Source organism: Oreochromis niloticus, linkage group LG7 (assembly GCF_001858045.2).
Source record: "Oreochromis niloticus isolate F11D_XX linkage group LG7, O_niloticus_UMD_NMBU, whole genome shotgun sequence".
Lineage (NCBI taxonomy): Eukaryota > Metazoa > Chordata > Actinopteri > Cichliformes > Cichlidae > Oreochromis > Oreochromis niloticus.
The window spans coordinates 5,045,113-5,066,709 of NC_031972.2; the positions used below are offsets into that span (position 1 = coordinate 5,045,113).

A 21,597-nucleotide genomic window follows, 5' to 3' on the forward strand; every position below is an offset into this window, starting at 1 on the left:
GCACCCCGTGCTGCTTTTATTGGCTAGTGATGTTGTGTGCGACTTTTATTTATATACGGACGCGTGTGCAGGTGAGTGCTTACCGGCAGATCCCCAAAATATCAGCGTTTTCAACGAGCCATGGACTATAAAACATTTATTAAATGTTTATACTAACTGGTAAAGCTAAAGATAAAACTCAATTAATTAATTTTAATTCATCTATGCTACACTTTATGCAACCTAACAATGACCATAAACATACAACCACTGTGCACTAGTTTGAAACAGTGCTTTACTGTAAATTAGTCACAGTCAGTAGCGGTTTTTGATACGGGCTACAAGGGCGGTTGCCCGGGGTGGCATCACGGGCATCGGTAAAAAAAAGCCTGCTGCTTGCGGCACAGGGAGGAGAGGGCGGAGCGGCGGACGATTCTCTGGCTGGCTGGAGCAGCTTCTAATAACCAACTCGCAAAATAAAACAAAATAAAAACAAACCAACAAACACGAAAACACCAGACATAATGATACAGACTTATAATTTGCACCGATGTTTTTTCGAAATTCTATACGGGAAAAATGAGCGAGAGCCCTCGGTGTGCCTGCTCGCTGCTGAAGTCAAAGTAAACTTTATTGTCATCTACGCTACATACAGTCCAGTAGACGACGAGGCTGCAGCTACTGCGGTGCAAGTAAACAAACAATAAATATAAGAAGAGTAAGAAAATAAATATACACCTTAGGACTAGGGGTAAAGGGATCAATAACAATTTGAAATTTATAATTTACAATTTGATGATTTAAAGTCTCACACACAACCCATCGAAAGGGGAGGAGAGCCCTGCTGCTTCCAAATAGAGCACATTTCATTCATAATGTTGTAAATCCAAGCCCATTATGTATTCATGATTTGAATCCTGGGTTGTGTGAAATCCCAGAAATAAACCCTAGACAAAGTGAATCTGTGAACTAAGGTATAGGTCTATTAGGTTATGTTGTGGTGATCCTCGAGTTGGGGGATGGGTGTTCATACTGGAGTGCAAAATTAAAACCAATGGAAGATGGACAAGAAAAGGTCAAAGCCATCAGGTGCTCAGTTTAGAAAAATGAGAAAAGAAGAGGAGGAGAAACGAGCAAAAGATACAGGTAAGCAGATGTGTCATTGGATAATGGCAGGTCATCCTGAAACAATCAGAATCAGAATACTTTATTAATCCCTAAGGAAATTATGTGGGTTACAGTTGCTCCAAGAAGAAATGGTAAAAAAAAAAAAATGGTAAAAATAGTAACAGTAACAGACTAAACTCCAAACATTATGTAACATTATGTTACAGATTTTACACATTTAAGTAATAGCACTAATATATACAGATCACTCAGTTCTAAATATCAAGGATTAACAGAGGTGATTATAAATAAATATCAAGAAGATTGACAAGAATATTACAGAGTAGAAAAGAGCGTGTGTAAAAAGGGTGTAGCTATTGCAGTGTTTACAGTGTGTTAGATGGAGGAGTTGTACAGGGAGATGGCCACAGGCAGGAATGATTTCTTCTGTCGGTCAGTGGTGCTTTTTGGTCAGCTCAGTCACTCACTGAACATGCTCCTGTGACTAGCCAGCATCTCATGTCATAGAGTGGGTGGGAGGTATTATCTAACAGTATCTTTATCTTGGAAAACATCTGCCTCTCAGACACCACCCTAACGGAGTCCAGCTCCATCCCCACAACATTACTGGCCTTGTGGATCAGTTAATTTAGTCTGTTGGCATCTGTGACCCGCAACCTGCTGCCCCAGCATGCAACAGCATAGAAGATAGCACTGACCACAACAGAGATACAATGAGATAACATCAATTAGTAGGGATAGTGAAGTGTCACTTGGCTATGATAGTAAACAGTAGACACTGATGTAGCTTACTGAATCTTTTGGACTGTGTTCAGCACAATATTATATTATTATATTGTTGATTTGTCCTGTTCTCATTGTATGACGAATTATAATGGCTGTTCGTTAGCCGTTTGCATACTATGCATAATCTCTCTCTCTCTCTCCAGAGGGAGTGTTCGCCCAGGGCACCAAACAGGCTTGGACCGCCACTGGTCACAGTGCAGCAAACTAACCTGTTTCTCCTGCACTCCACTGGTTTTCATGCAACCCCCGAGTAACACAACGAAAGTATAAACCTCGGGGTTTTTTTGTGGGATATTTAACAATATGAAAAACCATATCTGCATATCATGCAGATCAAACATCTGATTTAAAAATAGGGTCATTCCATGTAATCTATAAATTTCCAGTCATCAAATGTCACTGAGCAGTCCACCTTTTTGCCATTTTCTAATGTCACTTCTTCCTCACCTGTCCGGTCTTTCGTGTCTTTCACCATCTTTGAGTGAAGTTGCGTGCATTTATTTCTCTCCCTGTGAAATACAGCAGATGTAACTTAAGTTGTCAGACACACTGTGCGACAGAATACCAATAAGAATATCTTTTCTAAAACATCGTTCACTTCATTTAGGCTTCATATTTGAAGGCGTACAATGCTGAGAAATAAAAAGTTCCCTCAGACGAGTTAAAAACTTAAACAGTCTGTTTTGAAAATGTAAGTAATAGAAAGTAGCCTGCAGGTGTTTGTGCGGAAATGTAGGAAATACAAGTAAAATAAATACTCAAGTAAAGTACAGACACTTGCAAATTCTGCTCAAGTACAGTCATGAAGTATTTGCCCTTTGTTACTTCCCACCTCTGCCTACAGCATCTCTACCGCCGGCGCAGACGTATAGCCTATCTCCGACTGAGAGAACCACGTTTAGATTCAGTGAAAATAGATGTCGGTTTGTTTTTCTTGAGCTCGTTGGTCGGTATGTATGAATTTGCAGAAAAATGTTCTGAAGGCTTTTTTAAAAGTAGATATTTTATCAATTATTTATTTTTGCTTTACTTGTCAAAGAAAAAGAAGTTGTTGGTTCTTTTTGTATTTTTTTTAACCTCGTATACATTTCTCTATGACAATGCTAAGCAGTACTGTACACTTCATACGGTCTACTGTGGACCTTGGACAGAATAATAATCATGTCCTTTACCTATAAGCAAATTCCTGGAGGGTGATTGCCAGAATGAACATGAGGGGAACTTACAAAGAAGTGGAAAACGCTGAGGGATAAATATGGGGGAAAATTTGGGGAACAAAACTGGCCACAAGAAAGAATGAGCAGGAAAAAAAAGTCCCCATATTTAATGTGTTTCTATCGTGGCTGAACCCGGATAAAACCAAAAGGTAATTTAACACATGAAGCTCCAGACACAAACGCATTTAACGATCTCAGCCGATAGACCCACCCACCACTCACCACCTTTCTCTATCTGTGAACTGTTGTGTCAAAAAGTGAAGACAACATTTTTTGGCTGCTTACGCCCAGCCCTCTGCTAGCCCGTCAGCCCTTCAGAGTCACCACCCCCATCTAAAAACGCAGCTTCGTACACAGCTGGGAACTGGAAGAAAGTTATCCTGAGGAGAGGACCGCTCGGGTTTGAGTTAAAGAGTTGGGGTAGACTCAGAGGACTGTTCTCTGACAACAACACAAAAGGTAAAACATTTTCTTAAAAAAATAAAAATTATTAGTATTATTATTATTAATAATAATAATAATGCGTATTATTATTATTTTCCTGGTATATCGAGCAAAGCGTGAAATGAACATGGTGGAGCGGCATGCAGCATGTCGGCATGTCTATCAAACCTTTTGCCGTGATAAACGTGTGTGTGTGTGTGTGTGTGTGTGTGTGTGTGCGTGCGTGTGTGTGCGTGCGTGTGTGTCTGTGTGTTTGAAAGAGAACCACTGTAATATAACTGAGAAATCAAAGGTCAAATATTCTGAAAGTAAATATGCTGTTGAACGTGACAGCATCATATCATAAATTCATTAAATCATCTTTGATAGTTGACGTGAAATTTTCAGTAGATTCCTCCTCTGGCTCATACACTCCAGTCACGGCCATGGTCCACAGGAAATAAAGGACAATTTTGCTCAAATTCAAGACGTCTAATTGAATAAGTCATGGTCCATAAAACATCTGTAGAGTGTCTTTTCCAATCGCTGCGAAGTTCTCAAATTCAATAAGGTCAATGGAACATGACTAAACCACGGCTGCGCTGGTAATCTGGCATACGGACGCATTTTTTTTATCTCCGCGCAACGGCCCTGCAAGCAATGATAGCAGCCAATTTCATTACAGACACTAGAGCAGTGGTTCCCAAACTTTTTTTGCCAGGCCCCCCTTTTTTACAAGAAAAATGCCCCCCCCCCCCACACACACACACACACAAACACATCCTCCAAACACACACACCCATATTTTGTTTACTCCATTGCGGTTTATTTCACACCTCAAACATTTAGTAAACAATTAAGCAAATACAAGTAAACGGCAATAAATTACAGGTATACTTTATATGTATATAATTACAGTATATTTTATTACTATAGTAATAAAAATATTACTAAATAATAGTACTATAGTAATAAAATATACTATTAACTCTTTTACGCTACGTCCACACCTACACGGGTATTTTTGAAAACTCAGCTGTTTCTATGCGTTTGGGCTTTTCGTCAACACGTAAACGGCGTTGCGATTCACCGAAAACGGAGATTATTTAAAACTCCTTTTTTGCGTTTATGTGTGGACGAGGATTACAGAGTTCGTCACGCAACGTCAAAGGTATGTGCCTCTTTTCACGTCACGCTGTGCGCCACGTTATTGTTTCCATGAGATGAATTGCAGAATGGCAGATAGAGACAAAATACTGTTAATCTGACTATCTTCAGGTTTTACACGCTTACATATACACACGCAGTTACTGTCCCTCCATTTAGAAAGGCAGAGGCGTCAGGGTGTGATTATTTTACGTGTAGTTGTTTTTTTTCCTGTGTAATAATATTCAACATTGCTATCAATACATTTTTCAAAAAATGCCTCTCTGTGCAAAATGGGTTTAAACACATAAACAGCTGTGGGATACTGTTTGTCCGTGATTTGAACCGGGGGAACAAATTACGGCAGGATCAGCCTGATATTATTTGTATCCCGCTGTAACTTTACTGCATAAAGAGCTAACATGTCCAAAATGTCAGGAGTAGTTAGTTATTACAAGAAGTGTTTGTGAACTAAAAATCAAGAATGTGGTATACTGTTTGTCCGTGATTTGGAGAGCCCAGCGCTGCTCCCGACGCAGGGAAAACTAATTTTGCAGGGGAGACCTACTTGTGCAGGTGAAGCCAAAGGGAAGATATGCTTCACCATATTTTCTAGTCTTTGGCTTCGAAGGAAGTTGGTTTGGAAACATATTTGGCGATGCTTCATCTCCTGCTTTGCGTTTGTGTGGGAGCCGCGTCAAAAACCTGTCCACAGTGTCCAAGCGCTCTTTTTTTTTTTTCCTTTTCATACCGCCCCCCCACCCAATGGCTCTGCGCCCCCCCTAGGGGGCGGGCCCCACACTTTGGGAACCTGTGCACTAGATTACCAATCCAATCTCATAACGCAATCGGCCCCTCCCCTACCTTCGCTGTGGGGTCACGCACTTTGTGGAACAAAGAATTTAACGTGGAAGAAGTGGCGGAAAGGTGGAGCTGAAAATCTAACTAATCTAATCTAGTTGATAAAAAGGAAACTGAAAATAAACGAAACCAAACGTGTCAGATCAACCATCAGTTTAGCTGCTGCATGGGAGGGGTTCTACTGAAGCGCAGAATGAACTGAGTACACGATGTGAGAAATTATTTTGAAGGGATTTGATGGTACTTTTGATTTGGGCAACTCACGGCAGAATTCAACATCTCTGAACCTGTTAAGTACAAAGGAGTATTTTACTTGTAATTAATTAAGTTTACACTATTGTGACATTTCAAGTAAAATGATATAACTATATAATATATAATAAAAATATATAATAAAATAAAAAAGTAAAGGAAAAAAACTGAAGGGTTGTAGTGTTATCAGAATCAGAAAATATGCTCCTCTAACACAGGGCAGCAATGATGATATTACTTTGAGAAGCTACTTTTGTGCAATATTCAAGGAAATCAAAGGAAAGTTCTGCCCAAAACCAACAAGGTTAACTGAAGGTGGTGAATTCAAAATAAAAAATACATTTAAATCATCCTTTATATTTGACATTCAGTTCTCAGCGGATTCCTCTTCTGGATCACGTACTCTACACGTGTGCATAGTTTCATCACGAAACTTTAAGATTCACAAAGAACTATAGGATGATTCTGAAACTGAAAACAACCTCCCAAGAATGTTATTTTAAGAATCTATTAAAATCTATGTGTTAGTTGTCATGAAATTCACAACAGATTCCTCCTCTTGGATACTTATACTCTATGTGTGCAGAGTTTCATCTCAACCCACTGTATAATTCTGGAGAAATTACAGGATGAAAAATGCATACAGAATCATCCTTGATATTTTAGATGAAATAAATATAATTTACGCTATACAATGACAATTATTACATAACTCTACAGTTCAAAGGAGTGGGCAGACCGACATACCCATGTGGCATGAAAATAACTATCTCAGCTTCCTGAAGTTTGGTCAGCAAGTGTCTGTCTTAACCCATTTTAAAGATTTTTATTAGGATGAGGTGCACTTCATTGGTATATTGGATCTCATTCTTTGGATCTGCTGGAGTCACTTGCCCAGTTTTGGGGTCATTGCCCTGAGTGCATCAGTTACCATGGGGACTGCTGTTATCTTCACCTTCCACATCATTTTCTGTTCCACTTTCAGCATTTTATTTCTCAGGTTTCTCATGTTTCTTCTTGCTGATGTTGCTTTCACTTGGTATAGCTATCGTGAACACTACAGCCCTCTTCCTTTGGTTGTTTACCATCACTATGTCCACTTGGTTAACCATCAGCAGGTCTTCTGTATCTGGAAGTCTCACAGCATCTTCGCTTGGTCATTCGTAGGGTTAAGAGATCACATTTTGACCTTGGGATCTCAGAGTTCAGGTCTTATAGGACAGGATTATTTTGAAAGTACACAAAGAAATTCCCACTTGAATCACAACAAATCTGATAATACATTTTTAAAGTGTCCAAAAGTTAAATCTTTACTGAATCATCTCACACACCACAGAGATCTGAAGAAAGACTTCCCTTTATTTTCCGTTAAGGCACATCTGTGAAAAATTATCCAACTAAGTCACATATTTAAGTTTGATAAAAATTATACCCTACTATATACTATATGAGGTATAGCAGATAAAACCTACTAACAGTCATTAGGCTCATTTAAATCATTTAAGCCATTAAAAGGTATTCAGCTTGTAATTTGAGCCATCAACATGAGTCACAATGTTTACAAACATCATTCTAAAATTTCCAAGGTGAGACAGTGGTAGTATGGGGGTGTCTGCCTTGCTTAACATTTGCTTAAACATGTTATCAGCAAGAGTAATGGTGGAGGCAGGGACATGCCAAATTTTCCAGCAAAGATAGGATTTGCAAGCAAACTGTGTATTGTAAAACACAAATGTCAAATCTTACAATTTAAATTACTCTTTCTTTTTATGCAGCACAGCTCAATACAGAGCTGAAGAGAGAAGGAGTCACACCAAGCACTCACTGACTTGAAAGCCGCCTACAGCCATGATACACCGATACAGAGGGAACACCATGAAGTTCCTGGTGATCCTACAGGGGGCAGCACTGCTGCTGCTCTGCGGCTGGTACATGCAGCTCAGCCCCTATGACCAACCTACCTCCAATGACAAAGTCCACGTTCTGCTGCTGTCATCGTGGAGATCAGGTTCATCCCTCATGGGCCAGGTGTTCAATCAGCACCCGTCTGTCTTCTACCTTATGGAGCCCGGTTGGCATGTGTGGACCCAGCTGAGGCAAAATGGTGCACGGGCACTTCGAATGGCAGTGAGGGATCTCTTACGGAGCCTGTTCCACTGTGACTTCTCAGTGATGGAGTCCTACCTTACAGAGAACCAGAAAGAAATGTTTATGTGGAGTCACAGTCGAGCTCTGTGCTCAGCTCCAGCCTGTCCTCTCACACCACGTGATCAGCTTAGCAACCAGGCACAGTGCCAAAAGAATTGCACACCTAAGAACCTGCAAATTGTAGAGGAGGTGTGTGGCTTTTACTCTCATGTGGTGTACAAGGAAGTGCGTATCTTTGAACTGGAATCCCTTTACCCACTTTTGCAGGACCCAAACTTAGATCTCCGCATCATCCACTTGGTTCGAGACCCACGGGGAGTGATGCGGTCTAAGGAAGAGTCAGCTGGGTTCTTTGTACGTGATAACGCTATCGTCTTGGAACAGAAACACATCAATAAAACAGAGATACAGTATCAGATCATCCAGGAGATCTGTCGCAGTCACTTGCGCATCAATGAGAGGGCTGTCCTGAACCCCCCTCCATTTTTAAAAGGCCGCTACAAATTGGTTCGCTATGAGGATGTGACGCGCAACCCACTTGAGGAGATCAATGCGTTGTATCAGTTTGTAGGTCTGGAGATGACCACGCAGCTGGCCACATGGATCTATAAGGTGACCCACGGAAAAGGCAAAGGCTCCGCTAACGAGGCCTTCAAGGTTACTTCACGGAGTGCCATTGACGTCTCCCAGGCTTGGCGCACCATGCTGCCGCACAACAAGGTCAAACGAGTACAGGAAGTGTGTGAAGAGGCCATGTCTTATCTCGGGTACAGGATGGTAAACAGTGAAATAGAGCAGAAGAGTCTTGACATTGATCTACTGGTACCACGAGAACAGCTCAACTGGTCACATGATAAAACACACCATCTGGACGACAGTTACAACAGGAATGACAAAGACTTTATGACAGACGGATTGCACAAAACACAAGATTAGGTTACCACAGACCTGCTATGGAGTGGCAAGATTCAAATGTGAAAAGGCAGCACAGCATTCTGTTAATGTACATTTAGTGTTTGCATGCCACGGGTCGCCTACTAGCCAGAAGGTCGTTGGTTCGATCCCAGTCTGCTCATGTAGAGCAGACTGGCATGAGCAGTCTGTTCTTGAGGAGATCAAGACTGCTCATGCCAGTCTGCTCATGCTAAGAGCAGACTGGCAAGATCCATTTGAGAGGGACTTGGGCAAGATACTAACCCCAGGTGGCTCTCTGATGCATCCATCAGAGTGTAAACGTGTATGAGGTAGCACTGAAAACCTAGAAAAGTGCTTGTGTGAATGGGTGTGATTATCGTGAATGACCAAGTTGTATAAAGTGCTTTGAGTGCTCAGACAGAGTAGAAAAGCGCTATATAAGAACCAGTTCATTGACAAAAGACTCATTCAGAGTCACAGTAGCATGTTGGTAATCTGTCTGCATTTATAAATTCTACAAATATTTGTAAACAGTCTCTCTAAGGCTACGTTCACAATGCAGGTCTTAATGCTCAGGTCCTATTTTTTGATCAAATCCAATTTTTTTTGTCTGGTTGTTCACACTACAAATAAAATGTGACAGCAAACGCGCTCTAGTGTGAACGGTTCACGACTCTCAAAGCGGCCCGCATGAGCAAAAGAAAACGTCACACACAACACGCTCTGTTTACGGAAGTAAAAATGGCGGCTACAGAGCTAGTAGGTGTTGTTGCAGCGATCTATCAATTTCCGCACAGTCGTAACCGACAGAATTTTGACAAATGAATTAGAGAAAGAAGGACACTAAGAAAAAAAAGAGAGCCTGTGCTTTAACAATGGGCTTGTTTGGAGCAGTGGCTGCTACCTCCGTGCAGAGGTATATATGGATAATTGGCGTCTGTCTTGTGTCAGTGACGTAAAAGACGGATTTAATGTGACATGACCATTCAAACAGCAGTCACTTTCTAAAACATCAGATATGCATCAGATTCAGTACTACATACGAAACGGCTGTTCAAACTGTCATACCATGATTGGATATGGGTCGCATAGGGTCAAAGAAGTCAGATTTGATGCACTTTCGCCTGCAGTGTGAACGTAGCCTAAGAGTGACTGCAGTCAATCCAAGTCACACTGTGACTGCAGAAAGTTTGCCTCCTAGTTGCTGAAAGACACATATAACTTCTATAACACTGATTCCAGTTTATTTCAACATGGCATATTTCCTATTTAACTGCATTTAGCAGTCTCCTCCTGTCCATGTGATTGACAGTAAGCAGTTAGTTAACCATCTAGAGCACATAGTTTACTAACTTAATTAAAGATCTCCACTTGACTACTTTGCAAGATTAACAACACAGATTAACAACACAGAACCAAAAGGGAGCATAAAATGGGACGATTTTCACTCATTTGGACTCAAATTCATATTTATGTTATTGTGGGCATTGGTGCAGCTCCACAGGGTATCTGCTGTCTGAAACAACTTGCATTTATGGGAACTTTCTTATGACTGGCCACTCCTTGCAAACCGAGGGCTGGAACAGCAGTGGGCGGGGCTTCTGAGGAAATTCATCAGGTTGAATGTTTTTTGTTTTGTTTTATTTATATTTTTCTTTGTAAATAGCAGCGGTGCCCATAAGGCTTCTATGATGTCACATATAAGTATCATAGCTACTGTGTGAAGGTGTTCATACATGGACGGATGTTTATTTAAACTGGGTTGAAGTGCTCAATGTCTTTATTTATATTGTACCCCTGCCTATTTTTTTATTATTTTATTGATTAATACTTTTAGTGAGCAGTTGAATTCTATCTTGGATATGGATATTAAAAATGATAACAAAAGTTGAATTACAGTAACTTAATTTGATCATATCTGGTCTGAAGACATTACTGCAAGCTAAACTGTTAATTTTCAATTTTACACACATAGTGATTGAAAAAGGTGAGTAATGATGAAACAGTGCATCAATGCAATCCCCCAGCAGCTGAGAACTATTGAAGTGTAACAATGGAAGAATTCAGGGTCACCTGATCCAGCCCTAACTATATGGTTTATAAAAAAAGGATATTTTAAGCGTTATCTTAAAGGCAGAGACTGTGTCTGTCTCCCAATTCCAAACTGGGAGACACAAGTGCAATATAAAATTCTTTGTCAAAAAAAAAATAAAATAGCAAAACAATTAGGAATTAAGGAGATCATTTCACCTGAGTAGTCTTGAGAGGGCATGAAAATGACATTGTCCTCATTTCTGTGACCAAGAATTTCATGTTAAAAACTATCCTACATATTTTATTTTGCATTATTGTAACATATAACTGCCATACAACTCTTCTGATAATTCTGATCACTCCTATGTCTGAAATCTTGGTGCTTCTGGTGCTCTTGGCAGTGTTCTACCAACACTGTGGAAAGTCCAAGTGGAGTGCCAACACATTATCACTCCCAAAGCGTAATATTTTACACTGAGAAATCGTCAACATATTACACTTCAGGGCACCCAACACGTCCCTAAATGACGAGGTCGGAAGGCCGAGGATACATGAGAACCGTTTGGAATCAGTCTACACATGTCAATCAATCAATCAATCAATCTTTATTTATAAAGCACTTTTCATACAAAAAAAAAACTGTAGCACAGTTTTTTTTTTTACATGGTTAAAAGCAGCCCACCCCACCCCCACACACACACACATTTAAAGAGTAAAATTGGGCTGGGTACGATTTAGCCAAGTGAGGAAACACTATCACAGGGAGCCGTCTGCACCGGGAGCCGGTCACAGACCGCAGCCTCCAGGCTGGGCACACAGCAGGAGGGAGGCAAAGAAGCCCCCCAGCCAGGCTGAGAGGATACACAGAGCCCCAGCAGCCACGGTCGATCACAGCCCCGGTGCAGAGAGCCCCCTCCGAGGAAACACTGGAGATATGACCTAATAAGAATATAAACAGGATAAAAAGATAAAATAAATGTCCGTTCATTTTACTTAAATCACTTTGGAAAACAGTATTTAACATCATTAAAGTGCTGGTTAGTGTTATGGATAAGGCTAGTGTTAAGGTTGGGGCTGGAATACATGGCTGGAACATGTATTACTGCGGGACATCATTCTACTGGATTTCACCCATAACCCGGCGCGTAGCATAAGAATGCAGAAGGTCACCTTTCGCGTTCCTCAGGAACGCCACGGGACATGACAAATCATCGGGACGTTACGCCTCGGGAGCTGAGGATATTGTCGGGTGGTGGAAGGAATACTTTTAAGACCTCCTTAATCCCAGTGACACATCTCCTGTAGAGGAAGCAGTTATTGTTACAAGCCATTTGGTTCTTATACAACTGTTGCATGAGCTTGGTTCACATTGGTGGCAATAAGTCAGACTCATTCTTGGTGGGCGTTGGACTTTGACTGTTCATAGTTTTAATGGACAGAATTTAGCCAGGTGGCAAAAGGCTTCCACTTGGGTGCTCTCAGAATTTCATCTCTGCTTTTCGCACATGATGTGGTTCTGTTGACTTCATCAGGTGATGGCCTGCAGCTCGCACTAGAGCGGTTCGCAAGTGAGTGTGAAGTAGAAGGAATGAGAATCAGCACTTCCAAGTCTGAGCCCTGGTCCTTAGCTGAAAAAAGGGTGGAGTGCCCACTCCGGGTCAGGGACAAATTACTGCCTCAAGTGGAGGAGTTTACGTATCTCTGGGTCTTGGTCGCAAGTGATGGAAGCAGGAGCAGGGTGGAGCTGAGTTAAAAACAAAGCTCTCAATTTACCTACCCTCACCAAGCTCTGGGTAGTGACCGGAAGAATGAGATTGCGTTTACAAGTGGCGGAAATGAGTTTTCTCCAAAGGGTGGCTGGTCTCTCCCTTAGTGATAGGTTGAAGAGCTGGACCATTACTTTTATGATCTTCTGCATATGACCTGCCAAGAAACTACAGATGCAAGTTAGCTTAAAGTAACTCTGGGACAATGGCAACAAATATGTTATTATTGTACTTGGTCCCTTTTCAAATAAAATTGATTGATAGTAATAACTGGGGAGGGGCTCAGAGTAGAGCTGCTGCTATGCTGCGTCGAAAGGAGCGAGTTGAGGTGTTTCTGGCATCTGATGAGGATGCGTCCTGGACGTCTCCTGGGTAAGTTGTTCCGGGGATGTCCCACTGAGGAGGAGGCCCCCAGACAGTTCTCCGCTTAGGCTGATGCCCATGGAAAAGCAGAGGAAAATGAATGGGTGAATGGATTGAAGATAGTATTTGATATATGAAGCTAAATTTTCACAGTTGTCATTATAAATGGTTAAACATTGGCCCATATCATTTTTATGCAAATTGGAGATGGTTGAGCAGAAAAAGCCTCTATATATCTGCTCTATACCTATGATTCTTATATAAAGTTTCAATGGTGAATGTTGTTTAGGTCTAGTTTATCCACCATTTTAAAAAAAAAAGCCCATATGATTCAAACTGTTAAAGAAGGATCATTCACATCAGTTATCAGTTAACTAACTAATTATTACCACACTAGTACATACAAAAGTGGAAACTTAATGATAGGAAGAGGATACTAGGAAAGAGAGAGGAACAGGGACCTGCTGTTTACTTTTCTATCCCGAGGGTCTGAAGTTCATTAGCCAGTATCAGCTGTATCAGCCTGTTCAGTAAGCAAATCACATTATGCCACGCTAGCATGACTAATTTCAGTCATCAGGGATCTTGGTCTTCTTCTTGTCATTACTTTATCAGCAGTGCACTGATCAGGTCACAGCAGTCATATCATAAACTGCAAATGATTAATGATTACATGCAGAGAGGTAAATAAACACATTGTGAGTCAAAAAGATGAGTGAGGAAAAAACAGTGCATCAATCCTGGAATCCTCCAGCAGCCAAGACGTATTGCAGCAAACTAAGGGAGGATTCAGCATCACCTGATCCAGCCCTAACTATGTGCTTCAGCAAAAAGGAAAGTTTTAAGCCTTATCTTAAAGGCAGAGAGTGCGTCTGTCTCCTGAATCCAAACCGGAAGCTGGTTCCATAGAAGAGGGGCCTGAAAGCTGAAGGCTCTGCCTCCCATTCTACTTTAAATACTCTAGGAACCACAAGTAAGCCTGCAGTGTGAGAGTGAAGATCTTGCTTGGTGTGATACAGTGCTATAAGATAAGGCGAGGCCTGATTATTCAAGACCTTGTATGTGAAGGCTTTAAACTTCAATTCTGGATTTAACAGGGAGCCAATGAAGGGAAGCCAATATAGGAGAAATACGCTCGCTCTTTCTTTCTAGTCCCTGTCATACTCTTGCTGAAGCATTTTAGATCAGCTGAAAGCTTTTCAAGGACATCCTTGAACCTCGTAGAACATCCTCATAATAATTACATTAGTGCATTCTAGAAGTAATAAATGTATGAAGTAGTTTTTCAGCATCACTCTGAGACAGGATATTTCTAATTTTAGAGATAATGTGCAACTAGAAGAAAGCAGCCCTACATATACTTTTTTAATATGGGCTTTGAAGGACATATCCTGGTAAAAAACCAACTCCAAGATTCCTCACAGTGTTACTGGAGGCCAAGTAACCGGCATGCCCCTCATGTCAGGTCACTGATAAGCTTGTGCAGCTAGTTTTAAAGTATGAGTCTACTCCAGAATTGCCTGATTATTCAAGGCCTTGTATGCGGTTAGAAGGATTTTAACAAAGAGATTTAACAAAGAGCCAATGAAGAGAAGCCAATACAGGAGAAAAGTAAATATGCTCTCTCTTCCTAATTCCTGTCAGTACTCTTGCTGAAGCATTTTGGATCAACTGAAGACATTTCATGGAGTTTTTAGAACATCCTAGAAGCAATAAATTTAGTGACTAGTTTTTCAGTGTCACTTTGATACAGGGTTTTTCTGTTTTTAGAGATACTGTGCAAATGAAAGAAAGCGCTCCTTAAAAACAGAGAAGTACAATAGACATAATTTAAAGTAGTAGTTCATAATCTTATCTGATGATCTGCTTATCTGTTGTGTCCATGTGTGAAATGTGCATGTCAGCATGGATGACTCACAACCTACGTGTTAAATATAAATACACTGAACCTGAACCTGTAATGAATGGATTTGTGTACCTTTTCTTAAGTTTTGCTGAGATTGTCCCAGAAGCACCAAGTTTGATGCAAAGGTCTGACTGTGCTGAATCCAACATTATATGATATGTGACTCTGTCAGGTACAGTCAGTGCATGATGTGGTCCAAGTAAAACAAACAGTGTGAGGAGTGCATCTATCCAATTAGTTATAGATTTAGATAAAGACAATATGTGACCTATAATAATATATAAGCTGGTCCCTCATTCTGATTGGCTCAGCCACCTTTGATTAATTTAAGCCAATAAAACATGCTAAGCTTATAATTTGACACCCTGGCAGTAGCCATAATCTTTGTTAACTTCTTTCTATAACATTAAGGTGAGAATTTGGAAAACAAAATTATAATTGATAAAGAACCCAATAAATGCAAAGTCGGGATGGGTTTTAGAAAATCCATTTCCCAATTCAGACCGATGCACGTTCTGCACACACTCTACACACTGCCACTTTAAACCACTTTAAATGTTCACTGTACAAGTTTTTTTTTGCACAACTGTGAATACAAAACTGTAAATACCAAACAATTGTCTCAAATTCTCTTGATATTTTATACTTTAGTATTCTGTTTTTGTTATTATTTTTTTTAATGTTATTATAATTATTATCATCATCATCATTATTATTATTATTCGTTTTTTAGAACATCCTGATAACGTAAGCAGCAAGGATGTGATAGAAAGACAGCATCAGCAGACTGTTCAAGTTTCTTTTAAGTGTCCTTTATTTTCTGGCATCGCCTTTCAACAACTCTTTTACACAAATAAGACAACCCTGACAGTCAAAATCCCACCTGCTGTATACAGAATTCCACCCACAGCTGATCCTCATTAATATCTACCCCTGAGAAAACAGGTTAGACCAAATAACACAGTCTAAAAAAGAAAGAGGAATAAAATCATTCTTCCACTTAACTCATTTACCTAACTAAATGGTTTGAAAGTCAGTCTCTTCACACAATCCGACTCATGAGGTTATTTTAAAGGAAATAAACAATTTTACACAAAAGAAACACCCCTTCATTTGGCTACACCCGATTGACTCGTTCGATGACATAAGACCCTATATAAACAGGAAGTACTGGGCAGCGCCTCCGACACACCTGTTTTACATATAGGACCTGCACAAAGGAACACATAATGGTAAGTATAACCAAACTACATAAACAAATGAAAGATGCAAATCAATTAAAGTTTAAGTGACGTGGCTTTAAGAACATTTGTACACATGTAGTGAATGTAACCAATGCTACCACAAACAGATTTGGAGTAGAGCCAAGGTTATATCTGCAAGGTCTACATTAAAGCATTATGATTCACTATAAGACAACACAAGACAAATTAACAATATATGTAAGTGACAAATGGTAAATGAATTCAATCCTAGACACTTTGTCGCCCCCCTCCTCCCCTTAAGTCCGTTACTTTTCATAGGAACGGGAAAGGAAGTCTGCCACAACATTCTTTTTTCATGCTCTGAGTCTTTAAACAATATTCCTGCAGTGAAAGATACCACCTGGTGATTCTTGCATTGGTTTCTCTTATTCTGTTCATCCACTGCAAACCTCGATGATCAGTTTCAAGCACAAATTTGCTTTCCAGCAGATAATATTTCAGAGTACCCAAAGCCCATTTTATTGCCAAAGCTTCTTTTTCAATTGTGGAATACTTTAATTCTCTGGTGAAGAGCTTATGGCTTATGTACTGCACTGGTCTTTGGTTCTCTCCATCCCCTTGCAGCAACACAGCTCCCAGCCGAACTCCTGAAGCATCAGTCTGTACAGTAAATGGGCATGTAAAGTCTGGGGACTGCAACACAGGCTCATTACATAAGTAGTTCTTCAAATCTATGAATACAGCCTCACACTCTGGAGTCCATTTAATTTTGTTGGGACACGATTTATGGGTTCAGTCACTAAGAACAACTAATCTGGTAGAGAAATTGGGGATGAACCAGCCAATACCAGCCAGCTAAACCCAGGAAGGATCTCAACTTTTTCTTAGTTGTTGGAGGAGGACAAGAAGCAAGGTTCTCAACCTTACTCACCTGAGGGCGGATGGCCCCACCCCCAATGACATATCCCAGGTACTCCACCTCTGTCTGTGCAATGTGACACTTTCCAGGGTTTATGACTAGTCTAGCTGTTCTGATTCGTTGCAGGACATCAGTCAGATGTTTAACATGGTCCTCTCTTGTCTCACTGAACACCACAGTGTCATCAATATATGCTGCTGCATAGCCATCAGCTCCCTTCAGAACCAAGTCCGCCTCTGGAATGTAGCTGGAGAACCATGTAGCCCGAAAGGCATAGTTCTGAAATGATAAAGTCAGCTGGGAACCCTGAATGTGGGTAAATCCCTTGAGGACTCTGTTAGGGGGACTTGCCAATAACCTTTACAAAGGTCAAGTGTTGTAAGGTACTTGGCATTAGCTAAGCGCTGGATCAATTCATCCACTCTTGGCATAGGATAGGCATCAAAAACAGAGACAGCATTAAGTTTTGAGAAGTCAACACAAAATCTCTGTCTTGAGTCATTTTGCTTCGGGACGAGTACCACCGGGCTACACCACTCACCTCTAGATGGCTCTATAAGCAATTCTTCCACCTCCTGTTTCAATGCTGGCATCAGCTTTGCTGGAATTGTGGAGGTGGTATCCCTGATGGGAGGTTGATTTGGCCAACGAAGGTGTATGTCATGCTGACTGTGGCATTATGGCTGCTAGCGCCTTCTCCTGTTCTGTAGTTAGATGGCTCAAATCCGGAAATATCTTTTCTTCAGTTCTGGTGGGAAAAAAATTCCTCTTGAGGCTCTTCTTCCTCCAGTACAACACGAGCCCACAACTGAAGTGATTGGTCCGGCTTATCAATCCACACCGTCAGCATGTTGACATGAAATACCTGGTTCTTTTTACGCCGATCTGGCATGTTGCGCTCATAAGTGACAGGGCCTACTTTCCTGTTGATCACATATGTCCCCTGCCATTTGGCTAAGATGCTGTTTTCAGTAGCTGGCAAAAGAAGCAACACTTTTTGTCCTTCTTGAAAGGTCCTCCTGCAAGCCTTCTTATTATAGTTCTGCTTTTGGTGTCGCTGGGCATTTATTAGATGACTATGACCCACTTCCTGAAACTGTTCAAGCTTGTCCCTCATTTTCAAAACGTAAGAGAGGGACAAGCACTGTTTTTCAGGTCTAGCTCCCTCCCAAGCCTCCTTAAGTACACTGGATGAAATGGATAAAATACAGTTGATTGGGGATACATTCAACAGAATGGAAACGTCCCGAGTCTTTCACAGCACCACAGTCAGCCAATCTGGGGAGAGTAAGCGGTTGGAGAGGCCCAAAGATGCAGTCCTATGGTGAGGATGAAGACACTGAACATTATTTGACGACTTTTGAGAGGATTGCAACAGGATTTCAGTGGCCACAAGAAAAATGGGCACTGCATCTAGCTCCACTTCTCAGTGGTAAAGCATGTGCTGCTTATGTTTCTATGGACACTGAAGAGACAATGCACTTTGATGAAGTAAAATAAGCTGTACTTGAAAAATTAAGCGCTGAGACTTACCAAATGAGATTCCGCGACATGACGGGGGAAGGATGATGAGACACCCAAAGAACTGCGAATGCGCCTTGAAGCCCTGTATGAAAAGTGGATGGTCCCAAAGGAGAAGACAAAGGACCAAATAGGAAATGTCATAGTGATGGAGCAGGGGGGTGAGAATGGATACAGAACTAAAGGCCCTAAACAAAGTTCTCCAATCACTAGCAGTAGCTGTGGTAGAGAAGTGAAACAGAGAGGCCCCTTTGTATGTCATTCTTGTGGTCAAGCAGGTCACTTTTCAGAGGAGACAGGAAAAAGTGAGGGGGACAGAAATTACTGAGTCACTTCCTGAACCAGAGATTGATAAGTACGGGAAGTATTCATTGTAAAGAATGAACGACTGTATCGTCATAGCAGAGTTGGCGACCACTTGGTTGTTCCCAAAAGCTTAAGGCCTGTAGTCTTGGAGTTGGCTCATTCAGTTCCAGTAGGCAGGCCATTTAGGGCATCTTAAAACCTACAACCTACAACACACTACAACGTGGGTTTGCCTCTTATCTGTATTAATTTTATGTAATTTAATAACGGTACAGTACTCTGTTTTTGGTAACCATTGTCCTTGATGTAAATATATAAAAATTGTGTATATTTCTGTTCTGTGTCTTGTGTACTGTTTGTTTGTATATGTGTCTTTCTTGCTGCTTTACATCCAAATTTCCCCTTGCGGGACAATTAACCTCCTAAGACCCGAACTCTTCCACGGCATGCATTTTTAATTTCTCTTTGATATTTGGGCATATTGGGGCCCGATGAATGTAAAAACAAAGAATTACCAGATTTTATTTTTTTTTACCTTATTTTTGTTTTTAAGAAAAATAAGAGCCACATATGAGGATATTCGTTTAAAATTTTGATAGAACAGTAACAGTATGATGTCCTTGTAAGTGGATATCAGGCCCTTGTAGAGCAAAATTGAGTATTTTGGTCTATATAACCCAAAATGTGATGTCCAGATATGTGGACGCAGGGTCCTAGGAGGTTAAAGGATTATTCTATTCTATTCTATTCTATTCTATTCTATTCTATTCTATTCCATTCCATTTCCAGTATGGCAACTCATTTTTTTGGCCACAGCAATTTTCAGACACTGTCCAGTTCTCTAAATCATGTCTACAGTGTCAGTTGACAGCCCAGAGTAGGAAAGGAGACAGATCCCCAATTATTCCTATGCCTGTGACAGACATCCCTTTTTCTCGTGTTGCTATGGACATTGTTGGTCCATTGGAGAGAAGTAGTTCAGGACATAGGTACATTTTAGTGGTGTGTGACTATGCAACAATATATCCTGAAGCTTTCCCATTCAGAAGGGTCAAAGCCTGCCAAATAGCTAATTGCCTGAAACAGATGTTTTCAAGGGTGGGTATTCCCAAAGAAATCTCGACAGACCAAAGTTCAAACTTCACTTCCAACCTGTTGAAGGAAGTCCACAATCTTCTGAGAATTACTGGGATCAAAACCAACCCCTACCATCCACAAACTGATGGACTTGTTGAGAGGTTTAATAAAACCCTGAAATCAATGTTGAGGAGGTTCATAAGAGACAAATATCTATTTTTTTTAGCGGCATAGTGCTTTTTTTCCAATTACTTTTTAAAAGGGAGGCAGCTCACAACAGTTTTTATTTGCTACATGGATCATTTTAGTTCAGCTGGCTGTCTTTCCTTTTGTTATATTTCTTTAAGAGTTCAAAATGTGTTAATTACATAAATAAAATGTAATTTTCTCTGTAGCACTTCATGGATTTCATAAGCAACACACCTTAGTTGCTCTGTGGATTCTTTTAAAAAGCAGTTAAAAACTTTTCTGTTCAAACAAGCCTTTTGTTGATCTACGTATTTTATATTCTTTACATTATTTACATTTGATCTTTTACATTGTGTATAATGTCTGTTGATTGTATTGTTTATTTTAATATTTGTGTACAGCGCTTTGTGACTGCCTGTCTATGAAAAGCGCTTAATAAATAAACTTTACTTACTTACTTTAGTTGTTCACACAAAGCACAAAGGTAAAAAAAAACAATATATACAGTGTTATCTTCATTTTAGATTTCAAAAAGTATTTGCGGCTCCCAGTGTTTTCTTTTGCGTGGAAACCGGGTCCAAGTGGCTCTTTGGGTGTTAAAGGTTGCAGACCCCTGGGTTAGACCAAATAACCCCACATAGAAAAACTGGTATGGCCCGATCTGGCCCACAGAAGGTGCTTACACATGGCCCACATACTGCAAACAATGACGGCCCTTTGGTGGCCCAGATCTGGTTTGCCAGAGGTGGCCCTCACATGGGCCAGCACAAGGCCAGTTGCAGACAAACTGGTGGTCTGGGTGCTGGCCAATGTGTTACCTCTGGCAAACCTGGCCCAGAACAGTTTCAGCTCTGGCCCCAGATGTCAGCCTAATCTGTACCTTAATCAAGCCTTGTAATAACAACATGTTCCGGAACATAATAGTGCAAAAGTAACATCACGAAACTCTGTTCAGACAGTGAATGGACTAATTCTTATATAGTGCTTTTCTACTCTCGCAGACTACTCAAAGTGCTCTATATAACATGCCAGATTAACCCAATCACACGCTTTCTCTAAACTGAGTGCTACCTAACTACATTCATACTCTTGACATGCAAACTGGAGGAGCCAGGGATCAAACCACTAACCTTCAGATCAGTAGGTGACCTGCTCTACCTCTTGAGCTACAGCTACCCAGTGCTAGACATGAGTAAACTATCACTAGGTTTTGGATAAAGTGTACACTCACAAACCTGTCAAACCTGCATTTGAAATGTTGGCTACCATAGCAGTATAGTATTGAAACATGGCATTTGGATTTTCTAACTAAAATAGGAAAATAGGAACATAAATAGTGCCTCATTGACATACATTATGCCAAGACCCCAGTCAGTCAGAAGTGCCAGCTTGATGCCAGATCCGGGCCAGACCTGTTTTCTATGAGCCTGGGCCACATAACCCAAACCACAACGGC

The 21,597-nt window shown here is 40.7% G+C and overlaps 1 protein-coding gene across 2 annotated transcripts; it reads left to right on the forward strand.

Annotated features, from left to right (window-relative positions):
- Nucleotides 1–3,237: 3,237 nt before the first annotated feature.
- LOC100706353 (carbohydrate sulfotransferase 6) lies at nucleotides 3,238–10,748 on the forward strand. 2 transcript variants are annotated; one of them, XM_003439562.5, is made up of 2 exons: nucleotides 3,238–3,569; nucleotides 7,573–10,748. In XM_003439562.5, the coding sequence occupies exon 2, from the start codon at nucleotides 7,641–7,643 to the stop codon at nucleotides 8,874–8,876; it is 1,236 nt and encodes a 411-aa protein (XP_003439610.1). In that variant the 5' UTR covers nucleotides 3,238–3,569; nucleotides 7,573–7,640; the 3' UTR covers nucleotides 8,877–10,748. The 2 variants fall into 2 exon arrangements, with proteins under 2 accessions (XP_003439610.1, XP_005449368.1); XM_005449311.4 differs by having other exon boundaries at nucleotides 3,248–3,569; nucleotides 7,568–10,748.
- Nucleotides 10,749–21,597: the final 10,849 nt, after the last annotated feature.

Bases quoted from the DNA above. Each gene is read 5' to 3' on its own strand.
- LOC100706353 (XM_003439562.5), top strand. From the start codon at position 7,641: ATGATACACCGATACAGAGGGAACACCATGAAGTTCCTGGTGATCCTA.